The following is a 12,334-nucleotide window of genomic DNA, read 5'->3' as shown; positions in this document are numbered from 1 at the left end:
CTTTCCTTCCGTCTATGACTAAGTTTCTTTGTAGTTTAGGTTGTATGTAGAATCATTCAAACATAACATGATCAATCAGCTTGTTTATGGAGTGACTCAAACAAGTATTCTTATCTTGACATAAATTCCAATAATTTGAGATTGTTTGGGTTAAATCTCTCGTACCCACATTGATCTTAAGTATTGATGTTAATCTAATCTTATATTTTAGGGTTTAATCGAAGTTCAATAAATAAAATGAGAAATATACGTTATGTTTGGGAACAACATTTTGTGGTAAGTTATTTCATTGTCGAAATACCTTACGACTTATTTGGATAATTGATTGTTGCATGAATAGTTGTGTGTTTCTTGAAATAATGCCATGGTTGATACGTGATTGTGTCATAGCTACTCGTGTGTGCTACTAGAATGTCTTATACAAGAAATATTTTCTACATTGCATCCGTTTTACGAACTTATGTTTTACATACATGGGACCTCATGCATATAAGTGATCACTAGAGTCATGAAATATTTATACACATTCCTTCGTTTTCTTTATCTTTTGATTGCATAAAAGTGATGCATGCACGGAGTTCTGCAGCATGAAAATAGTGTATACATAATGAGACCTAGGGAGTCCGAAAATGATATTCACCCGGTGAGCTTAATATCTCAATGTTCACGAAAGTAATGTACATGAAACAATATATATTAAAATGATACACTCTCGAAAAAAAAAAGTTTAAAGTTTAGGTCTGACCATAGTCGTATTAATCTTAGTCATGATTGCGTGTGTATATTTATATATATAAAATTTGGGTCTCTATCGGACGGTTCGGGAATTATCTTTAAAAAGGGATTTTCTACTTTTTAAAATTTAATCCACACATTTCCATAGTTGTTGGGTTTGTAATTTCATGGAAATTTCCGAAACTAAAGTCTTCTTTTAGTTAATGGTTTTATACTTATCATGTTGATTCTTTATGGGAATTCCAGAATTTGCGTTCAATAATGATAATGATTTATCGTTTGCATTAAATTAATTTTCTATGTAATTAAAATTAACTGTAAATGATATTATTCATGAATTTTAATTTTTACAATTATAATAATCTCAATCATATCTTTTATTTTGTTTTTCTCGAACAATTTTAACGTTCAAACCTAAAAATAAAATTTTCTAAACATGACCTATATACTTTGACGTTATTTCGAGTCACGCGGTGTTATTGTCCTTCTTAACTCACTTGGTCATGTCATTGAGAACGAGCCCACGTTTTGTATATAATTCGGTACATCCCAAACATCAATCCATTTGAATTCAATCGAGGCATTCACCCTCCTGTTTATGGATACCGTACTGGATAGCGAGTGCATAATCCAACCTTTAACACTTGGGTTAGGGCGCAATGCTGAGACACCCGTGCCTCCTAGTACTGTCCTCAAAAGACCAATTTCAAAGAAAGTTGTCCGATACACTTGTCTCACAACGCTCGCCCTCATTGTGACACATGCATGTGTCACATAATAGCTCGCTTAGCCCACAGGGCCCAGAAGTGGCGGAGAGCTGACACCATGCCTCCCACTACAGTACATTTTGAGGCATTATCAATACTCTTGGAGTAGATGTCATTTTGGCAAACGATCATACGGTGTCGTAGAGCGTCCACCCGATGTTCAATTGACACCAAATTTGGCGAGCATTCATATTTCACAAGAACAGACTTGACACCAGAACCACATGCCCAAATTTTCTGTGAAACCCTGATTTTCAAGGTTAAGCCTCGAGGTCCCACCCTACCCTTCAACAAGCCCATCTTTTACACTCATGTCTACTCATTGTCCTTATCTTACTGATGCATGGTTTCCTCTTCAATACACACGTTGTATAGTGAGTTGGATGATGTACCACCCTCCTCGATTGCATCATAACATTCTTCTATATTAGCCCTCGCATGGTCGAATGGGTGTCTCTCGAGGGTCACTGCTTTACTTATTTCGATGTGAGAGTCACAACCTAATTTCTTTATATGACACTGTGTAGTCATAAAGAAGGATTGTCGTGAGTCGTTACTTTTATGTGTTAGGAGTAGTTATCCTTTACTTTTGTATCTCATTCGTGGTCCGCTTTATAATAAATTTCAAACACGGTAAATATTTTATATTCATCTTTTAAATATGGTGGTTGAATTTATAAAGAGTTTCCATAAAACGAGAAAACAAGAAAACATAATGAGCTCTCACCTTTCAACTCATTTAAGGTACTAAAGGAAGTTGCTAAGAAATTTCAACGAAGAAAGCATCGAAGATACACACAATTTGTCACCACTGACCGGACATCAGTACCTTCCTTGTCAGCCCCAACGCATCATCGTTCACCCATTTCTATCCCTTCTTCTACCACCTTCTACCTCCCTTCCTAACTTGAGAAACACTCGTAACATGTTTTAAAAATAATAATAATGAAGATTTGTGGTAGGACTCTATTGTGTTACGGGTGAGTCGTCCGAATAGTGCTAGACAGATAGATATGACTGTTTAAGAAAAGACTTAATAGTGTAATTTGTTCAAGGGCTCGAGAGAGGAAGAGTCATTAGGGAAGGCTCAATAGAGTATTTTGTTTGAGGAGAGGATTTTGGAGTCTCGCATTGTCTAATTAGGTGTAAAATCATAAGTATACATGTGATGTCCCACATTGGTTGGGGAGGGGAACAAATCACCCTCTATAACTTGGAGAAAACCAGAAAGGGAGAGCCCAAAGAGGACAATATTTGCTAGCGGTGAGGTCTGGGCCAAAAACAATATCATATAGAGTCAACTAACTTGGACAATGATCCATGCATACGAGAAATACTAAATCAACTCAAGTTATAATAACTTGCATACTCAAACTTCATCCCGACACACAAGGGATTTGTACCTCTTTTTGTAAAGAGTTCAAAAGGTGTTACATCAATGGTCGTAATATCATTGTAAGTGAACTCTATGGGATGCAAGTGAATGTCTCAATTATCTACGACATCTAGCACATAATAACACAATGTGTTTTTCGAATTTTTGTTTAGGCGTTTTGTCTGATCATCTATTTATAGTCGAGTTAATATGTCTACCATATTCGAGACAGGCAAAATAAAGAATTGGGAACATAATATTACGAGATGGAATTCACTCCTTCCCATAAGCTTGATTGAAAAACCAAGAAGGACCACTTCCCTCCCCCTTTAGTTTTTCAATTAATCTTTGTTAAGTCGTTGCATGTATACTTTGTTTATTTGAGAGCTTGTTTTCTAAGCCTGGCTACAATACCACGTTTGCGTACCAATACCATAATCGTTTCATGCATTTATTACACTTTTTAATTTCTTTCAGTATCATATCTTTTTCTATAACGATTTAATTTAACTTGGTTCCTTCACTGAGCTTAATTTTTTTTTTCTAGATTTCGAATTTTTGTGTTCCCGGTCCTATGAAATTCAGCCTCTACAATTCTCGGTAGAATTCTACAAATTAAAAATTTAAAAGAAAAATCGAGAAACATTATCTAAATATTTCTTTCATCAACTAAAATCAAATTTATTTTTTCATTTAATGCCCTCACGTGTTGTAGTAATTTTCTCCATTGAGAATAAGACACATAGCTAACACATGAACTATTTATTTCCTTTCAAAATATTTGAATCAGAAAATTTTCCATACAATATATTATTTATATTTACCCATAACTTTATTTTAGTCGATGTTCTTCCTTGTAAGGTGCTCATTATTCTCATCAACAAAAATATTATCAAAACTAGACATAATTATAAATTATCGGGACAACCCATGTCTCATCAGTTATTGATAGTGTATTCTTCTATACCAAAGTTTTCGGTATGAGCTTATATTGCATCCCGACATAACAGAAAGTGATTAAGACGGATTGAGCTAAAATTATAAAGAACTTTCTCGATAATTTGTGTTCATAAGAAAAACGTTAGTGAAGTCCACAACATTGCATTATTGTGTTGCCCAACGAGTCCCATTTCTAAGAAAAAAAAGTATGTTCCCCACACACCAAAATTGGATCAAAACAGCTGTGTGGTATCAAACCACCACATGACATTGTCTTCCATTAGTTTGGTAGTTTCCAAGGCTTTGCGTTTATTCTACTCAAACCCTAATTATGGAACTCCATGCATTTCTTTTGATACCTACTTTCGATTCTCTTATTTTCCACCGAACCAGAAACGAGTAATGATCCTTCGACTTATTGTTTTGATTACCATTGACCTAGTATCGAGAGTTAAAAAGAGATTATTATATATGGAACTGTTCAAGCTCACTGTTAGTAGATGTTGTCGTGATTTCCACACCCTTATAATGAATGTTTCCCTCTCCAGCTGATATTGGTCCGTTATGTATCGCCGTCAGTTTCACAGTTTTAAAATGTATCTACTAGGGAGAGGTTTTCACATCCTTATAAGGAATGTTCCCCTCTCCAACCGATATTGGTTCATTAAATATCGTCGTCAGCCTCACAGTTTTAAATGTGTCTACTAGGGAGAGATTTCTACGTTCTTATAAGAAATGTTCCTCTCTCCATCGATATGAGATCTAACGACGATGCTAGCGCATCGTTCAATGTCTGGCTCTGATACCATAGGTTTCCAGATTCTTATAAGGAATATTCGTTTCCCTCTCTAACCGATATAAGATCTAACAATCTACCCCATTTGGGGACCCAACATCCTCATTAACACACCGCCTGATGTCTAGCTTTGATACCATTTGTAACAATCCAAGCCCACTGCTAGCAAATATTGTCCGCTTTGACCCGTTATATATCGCAGTCAACTTCACGGTTTTAAAACGTGTTTAGTAGAGAGAGGTTTCCACACTCTTATAAAGAAGGTTTTGTTTCCGTCTCTGACCGATATGAGATCTAAAAATATAGATTTGAATGAATTTTTTCATGCGCTATTATAGAATAGAAAATGTATGTAATTCCTTACTTGGTACAAAGAGATGAGACATGAGAATGAATGATTTCCATGATATATTTGATTGACTTTTTTAGCTCAATTATTGATTGATTAAAATATATTATCAATGAATTTTATTGATAACGATATATTAAATTAATATAGGTTGTGTTTGTTTTTAATCGAAATATTAGTAATTTAATAATCTTTTAATTTAAAATATTAACAAAATAATCGTTTCAATTTTAATTTTAAAAAGCATAAAATCAAGGAAGATTTGCTTTGGGTTGATCCGATTGGAAATGAAAAGAATTCATAGTTCATCCTAATTTTCCTAAATTTTTAAATCAACACATCATGAACCATGGCCCAATGTGGAGTGGGCTTTAGAACCCAAACTCACCTCTAATACTTAAGGGCATGTTTGTCCCAACGAGTACTTGGGGTCGGGTCTTTCGAGAGAAGTGGGGAATGTTTTTTTTTTTTTCGTTAGGTAAATGAGGCTAGGGACGAGATTATAATCTTGGTTCGAAAGACAGGCTGGCTCTAGCTATCAGAGCAAACAAAAGATCCCCAAATCACATGTATGAACAAACAAACTTTGTACATGAGTGGACTTGACTCGAAGTAAAAAATCCTCGAACCAAGATGGTTGATGGGGAGCTTGTAGCTTATGGTGCTTCGACACAACCCCTTTTTTCTATAGTACTGAGGAACAGTAAACTACCGTGATAGAAGAACCTCAGTCGAAATTGCAAGTAAAGATTGGTAGGTCCTCCTTAATAAATAAATATATTTTCAATACATTTGGGCCCTATGAAAAAAAAAATAGTTAGTTTTGGAAACTAAATTATGTTGTAGTTTTTTATCTAATTATTAAATACTGTTGTTAAAATATTATATCAAATATATTGATTTACTAAATTTTTTTACAATTACTTTAATAAAGATTATATTAAAAAAATGAAAAAATTTAAAATAACTATTTTTTAAAAATAATAATAAAAAAACAGCTACCACCTTGATTCCACGAGAGAAATTTTGTGAGAATGATGAATGAAATAGGTGGGGGATGGATACGAGGAAGGCTTCCCGTCCTTACTGTCACTCTACTCTATAAGCATCTCTACTTAGGGGAGTGAAGATACCAAGTTTATTCTCCTATCAGCATCAACAACGGGCCCAAAGCATAATCGTCGACCCAAGTTCAGTTTAGACACGATCTAAATTTGATTCAAAATCAAAGTTTGAATAACTTAGTTTGATGAATCCATGTATTCAATTAAGTTTGATGTGGATCAATATTTTAAATGGATTGACCGACCATATTTAGATCTCCTCATTGAAATGGCTCGATGGACTCATCGTTACACCAACCCAAATATTTAAATGGTTAGATTCGCGATAATCTGAGTGAGTCATTGATGATCTTGCAAAATGAGTGAAGACTCGACCTGAGATCCGATTATTGCATTATTATCCCCAAAGAATTTCCATATTTGGTCAAGACATTATTTTGTTAGATATTTCCCAATATCTTATAAGGATAAGAATGAAGGTGAGTTGAAAAGGCAGGTGGCGTAGCTCTGGCAGAGTGTGTTCATATGGTCCATATCATCACCTAACCAAACAAACTCACTCTGCCGCCCCCCGCAGCCTTTATGGAACATGCCTCTACTCACCCACCACGCTTCCCAAAACACTATATTTTTACACCTTATCTATAAACATTGATTCAATAACTTCTAATATTAATCCATATTTTCATTTGGGTCCGGCTCATTTGGCTATATCATGACAACTTCGATATCTTAACATACATGTTTGTACTGATCATAACGGAGAAATATCTCGTTACACATAACATGTATAAATGTATGAGGTTCCTATGGTCTAAGATGCAAGTCAAACTTTTGTTCATTTATGATATAGTGAACCCAGCGGACATGCATACGTAATATTCTATTAAATTTAGATTTTAAAATAGATTTGATGGATAGATTCTTAATATTTTATTTAAAATGTTTCTTTAAAACCATCTTATGTCTTGTTAAATTAAAAGTGTTCAAGACTGCCCAACCAAAACCCTAAGGATTGGGGTGTGTTACCCTTTCAAGGTCTTCGGGCAGTTCATAGCTATGTAGCCCTTTTGGTTGCATGTCCAGGCAATACACCATCCACAATCCTTCCTATTGCACTCGCTGCAAAGGGGCCTCAAAGGGGCCTCTTGTTTCCTCTAAGCGTCTTTTGGCGTGATTGCTGACCATGTCTTAAGTTTCTATGGTGTCGGCTCGTCTGTTGCTATAGGCTCACTAGTGGTTGACAATGTGAGTCGATTTAGTCATATCGCCGATTCTATCTCGCTATGGCTGTTAGTATTGGCGATCCTCAAAGTTCTCTAACTTTATTTCCGTTCATAGCCTTAGCTTCTCTAGAGTGGCAACATAGATGATAGGGGTTATGACCTCAATCATACGACAAATCCTCTCATCTAGGCTTGGATGAATCTCAGTGCCAACTTTATTTCTATATTAACCAGTTTCGAGGCAAATTGCTTCAATCTCGTGAACTCCATAGGTAGTGACAAAGGGTCTATTTTGTATTAGCTGAGTGAAGTTTTGTCGTTTTTGGAGTTGGGCTGCCTTTGGGTAGTACTCCACCCCGAAGGTCTCTTTGAATTCTAGCCATGTGACCACACCTCAATCACGGCTAAGGATCACCCTAGTGGATTCCCATCATAACTCTACATCACCTTACCTACATCACCTTACCGCATGAATGATGCACACGACACCTTTTGCTAATATGTATAATTCATCAATTTCAACTCGAACCACATTTGTGCAACCCTCACAGTTAAAAATTTCATTGATATCACTTTAATTTCCATCCAACACGTGTCACTTTAATCATATATGGCATTAAGTAGAATGAAATGAGCAACCACCATGCTTTTGTGTTTCTGACGGATCTCACATGACAGTCTGAAGCTTTAACGATGAGGGGCGTCAGTCAGGCCACTGCGGTCCCATCGCTGCTTTATCAATGCTTCTCAAAATCAATTTAAACCAAACTCATTCAATATCTCCACAACAATAATCCAAGCCGGACCAGCTCAACGACGGCGGGATCAGATGGGGGAAGCAGCCTTGTTATTTAATGGGGGGAAGCCTAACATTGTTTTGTCTACTTTCATCTGTTATGTACCATCGATAACCTCACGATTTTAAAACGCGTCTGCGATAGAGAGAGTTTAGCCCTATTTCCACCATTGTCTCGCATCATGTGTGACTGACTTTGGTATCATTTGTAATAACCCAAACCCGCAGTTAATAGATATTATCCGTTTTGGCCTATTATGTATTATCGTCACCCTCACAATTTTAAAATATGTCTACTAAAAAGAAGTTTCTACACGTTTATAAACAATGTTTCATTTCTCCCTTACGAATTAAAATTACTTTTGCTTTAAAATGATCCATCACTAAAAATTTATTTTAATAGTATGAAAAATGAATTTGAAAATGTAAAATTAAATATTAAATTGATTTTGAACGAGTAAATATCTTTTTCATAGTGATTTTAAATATAATAAAATTGATGTTAACAATTTTAAAAGCACGCGTGAACATATCCGAATATAGCAATTCACAATAATGAAATTCTCATGTTATAAAATGTGATACCGGAGTAAATGTGGATACATGAATGAACCAAAATCACGTCCAAATGAGAGTGATCTTGAGAAAAAATGACCAAGAAAGACTTAAAAAGAACGGAAGTTAATCATAACAACTCTAAAGATAAACGTGTTTACTTTCTTTTGAGTAATTATATGTTGGATAACTTCCTGAGAATTTTCTTAAACATGCTGAAAAAATTTATGCTAGTCTATGAGGATAGTCTCCACTCTTAAAAGCACGTAGAAGTAATGTAACCATGCCGTAAAGATGTAGGAGCTATCAGGTATCGAATTCAAATTTCGTATTCTGGGTATGAGATAATTAAGCCTCTAAATTTTTATAGAACTTTCAACGGTTCGTTCCTAAATTTTAAAATATTATTTTATATCGTGGTTAAATATTTATTTCTCTTAAACTAAAAAGAATATTCATCCTCTCACATAAATATTGAGTTAATGAAATTGACTTTATAAGAGTAAGTAACCCAAAAATTTGAATTTTGTATTTGAGATTGACCGTAACGCAACGAACTTAAAGTGCTTTCATTTTCGTAGAAGAAAAGTTAGGAAAAGCTTCCCAATAATTCTATTTTAGAAAAGAATTATAATAATGGACGTTTTTGTTAGGAATGACAGATAAGGAAACAAAAATCGAATAATAAAATAATATTCACATACAGAAAAGAATAATATATAACTCGAGATGTGACAAAGACCATATCAATACCATGTGAAATACATCGCTACCACAATAAATAAATATATATAAATATACTTATCTTCAACATCATTTACATTGTCGGTATAAAATAATTAAAAATTTATATCATTGAATGCAGAAGATAAATCGAACCAATATTTCAAATTTGTGTTCAATATTTATTGGGTAGATTCGAATATTTGAACTCACGTTACTGTTAAGTAACATGAGTATAGCTCAATTGAAATTCTTACAAAAAAAAAAAAAAAAAAAAAAAAAAAANATAAAAATATCCATTAACTTTTCTCTCTTATCAAAGAATTTAATTTTTGGTTTAAATTAAGAGGGTAAGATCACGTCTTTAAGTCGTAATATATAGTAAGAGATCAAAATGAAAAAAACGACGGTCTCGATGCTCATTTAAAAATAGATAAAATAGCTATTACCTTTATTAAAATCAACTACCCTTATAATATAATATTATCTACTTTAAGCTAAGCTCTCGTAAAGTTACTTGACCTTATTTGAATGAAGATAACGTTCATCCTTCATTAGCTAACCTGAGGCTACTCAGGCTCCTCTTTTTGAACTACACCATAAAACCTCCCTCGATACCTCTTTAATTCTCTTAAACTTACGAACAACCTCCACTTAATCGGAACTTAACTCCTCTAAAACCCACAGAGATAATACAAATCTCTCCCCCTCCCTCCCTGAAAACATTCATAAGCAATCAAACTCCATAAAACCATTTACACCAACAAAAGGAAAAAGAAACCCAGAAACCCTTAGTCATATAACTCATTCAATCTAAGAACACAAAAGAAAACAAGAAAAAGAAGAAGATTAATAATACAATTCCAAACGACGGCCACACATAAGACAGTAATATTTCCTCTTGATTTTGAAACAGAGTGGAGCTAAACAGAGCCTCCATTTCCTCTCCACGTCCACTGCCTCAACTTTGCCGCCGCACAACGGGCACCTCCCCATGGCCTGCCGCCGACCCAGCTCTTTGTCCTCCTTGCAGAACAACATTTTCCGGTGGGTGAAATAAAATTAAAATATTTCAGTGACGACTTGCTCAGGTGGAATAATATATTTATAGAGAAGGATGGCACCTTGTTTCTACGGCTGGGATGGGACCCTCATGATCCCATCTAGATAAGGATTGAGGTTGCTACATCCTCGCCGTTCATAATTTCCTGAGGATCTTACTAGATCGTTCCAGTGGGAGATATATATATATATATATATAGGCATACAGGGGAGGCGTCTATGACTTCATATAATTGGAAAAAGGCCTCATTTTATTCCCCATATGTAATGTTCATAATATATATATATTTTTTATATTTCATTTAAATGATAATAAGTACACTATTTGAAATGGGCTTTTACTGTAACCGCGACATAAGTTTGTCTTTTATTATCTCATGAATAATGAATATAAGGGAAAGAGAGGGAAAACAACTCTAAAATAAATGTTCTATACTAACCTATAATTTATTAATGCGATTACAATTCAACATATACTAACCTATACTAATGATGCAAACGGGAATTCAATCTATACTAACCTATACTATGAATGCAAATGAAATTTAATTCACCTATACTACGAACGAAAGGGAAACAACTATCCTATGCATGTGCAACGATCCTGGGATGTGCGATGCTGCCTCGGTCTCACAAGGGTGCCTTGTCTTTATCTGAAAATGTGGTAGCACGAGCTTGAGTATTTCTAGAATACTCAGTAAGTGACCCCCTATTGGGGTTCAACAATCACATGCAAATGAGATGATGAGACCTATCTTTCAATCTATCTTCCTTCGGTTTTGTCCTAATGGGTAATTTGGACGTGTACCATATACTCTAGACACAACCCATACGTGCGAGTATGGGCTCACCAGTCAATTTGCACACCGTTGGGCCACTTTCCTTGTCGAGCGAGCATACTCTGGGAGCTCCTTAGGCCGGATACCCGTTAGAACTAGTAACCGTCACGACAACGCTATGCAAAACATAACGAACGTACCCTTGCCATTGGGTGTACGCGTCCGTACCCTCGTGATGGAATAGGGGTATCCCCCCAATGCATGAGCACACATAATGCATGAGGTCCCCAATATTTCTACTTTTATCATTAATGAATATAACCCCGCTATTATCTTTCATGCTTAACATGTCATTCCTTATTTTTCAGTCTACGTATCATACATAATCCTAACGGGGTTACATTTCATACAATTTATCGTGATTTCATGTCATACATTACATGCTGTTTACATTCAAATTATAGTACCATTCATGCCAGAATCATCCAGACACATCATACACGTCATAAGCATAGCACATCACATCATACTAAACAACATACATTCACATTTCACAAGCATACATAATCGAGTATAACAATCTAGCATACAATTTAATGACACGTGCGAATCCACAGGCACGTGCCAACATACAACATACAATGCGTAACCTACAACGGGTGAGCCACTTACTTGGTAGGCCTNACGTACCCTTGCCATTGGGTGTACGCGTCCGTACCCTCGTGATGGAATAGGGGTATCCCCCCAATGCATGAGCACACATAATGCATGAGGTCCCCAATATTTCTACTTTTATCATTAATGAATATAACCCCGCTATTATCTTTCATGCTTAACATGTCATTCCTTATTTTTCAGTCTACGTATCATACATAATCCTAACGGGGTTACATTTCATACAATTTATCGTGATTTCATGTCATACATTACATGCTGTTTACATTCAAATTATAGTACCATTCATGCCAGAATCATCCAGACACATCATACACGTCATAAGCATAGCACATCACATCATACTAAACAACATACATTCACATTTCACAAGCATACATAATCGAGTATAACAATCTAGCATACAATTTAATGACACGTGCGAATCCACAGGCACGTGCCAACATACAACATACAATGCGTAACCTACAACGGGTGAGCCACTTACTTGGTA

The 12,334-nt window shown here is 35.3% G+C and overlaps 1 protein-coding gene across 1 annotated transcript; it reads right to left on the bottom strand.

Annotated features, from left to right (window-relative positions):
- Positions 1 to 9,780: 9,780 nt before the first annotated feature.
- LOC111805987 lies at positions 9,781 to 10,501 on the bottom strand. The gene has a single exon (XM_023691301.1). The coding sequence runs from the start codon at positions 10,364 to 10,366 to the stop codon at positions 10,175 to 10,177; it is 192 nt and encodes a 63-aa protein (XP_023547069.1). The 5' UTR covers positions 10,367 to 10,501; the 3' UTR covers positions 9,781 to 10,174.
- Positions 10,502 to 12,334: the final 1,833 nt, after the last annotated feature.

Source organism: Cucurbita pepo, chromosome LG11 (assembly GCF_002806865.2).
Source record: "Cucurbita pepo subsp. pepo cultivar mu-cu-16 chromosome LG11, ASM280686v2, whole genome shotgun sequence".
In the NCBI taxonomy this organism is placed as follows: Eukaryota; Viridiplantae; Streptophyta; class Magnoliopsida; order Cucurbitales; family Cucurbitaceae; genus Cucurbita; species Cucurbita pepo.
Note: the sequence above shows the minus strand (reverse complement) of the source record. Positions and strands in the feature narration are given on the sequence as shown.

Coding starts and splice junctions, on each gene's coding strand:
- LOC111805987 (XM_023691301.1), bottom strand. CDS start 10,366: ATGTTGTTCTGCAAGGAGGACAAAGAGCTGGGTCGGCGGCAGGCCATG.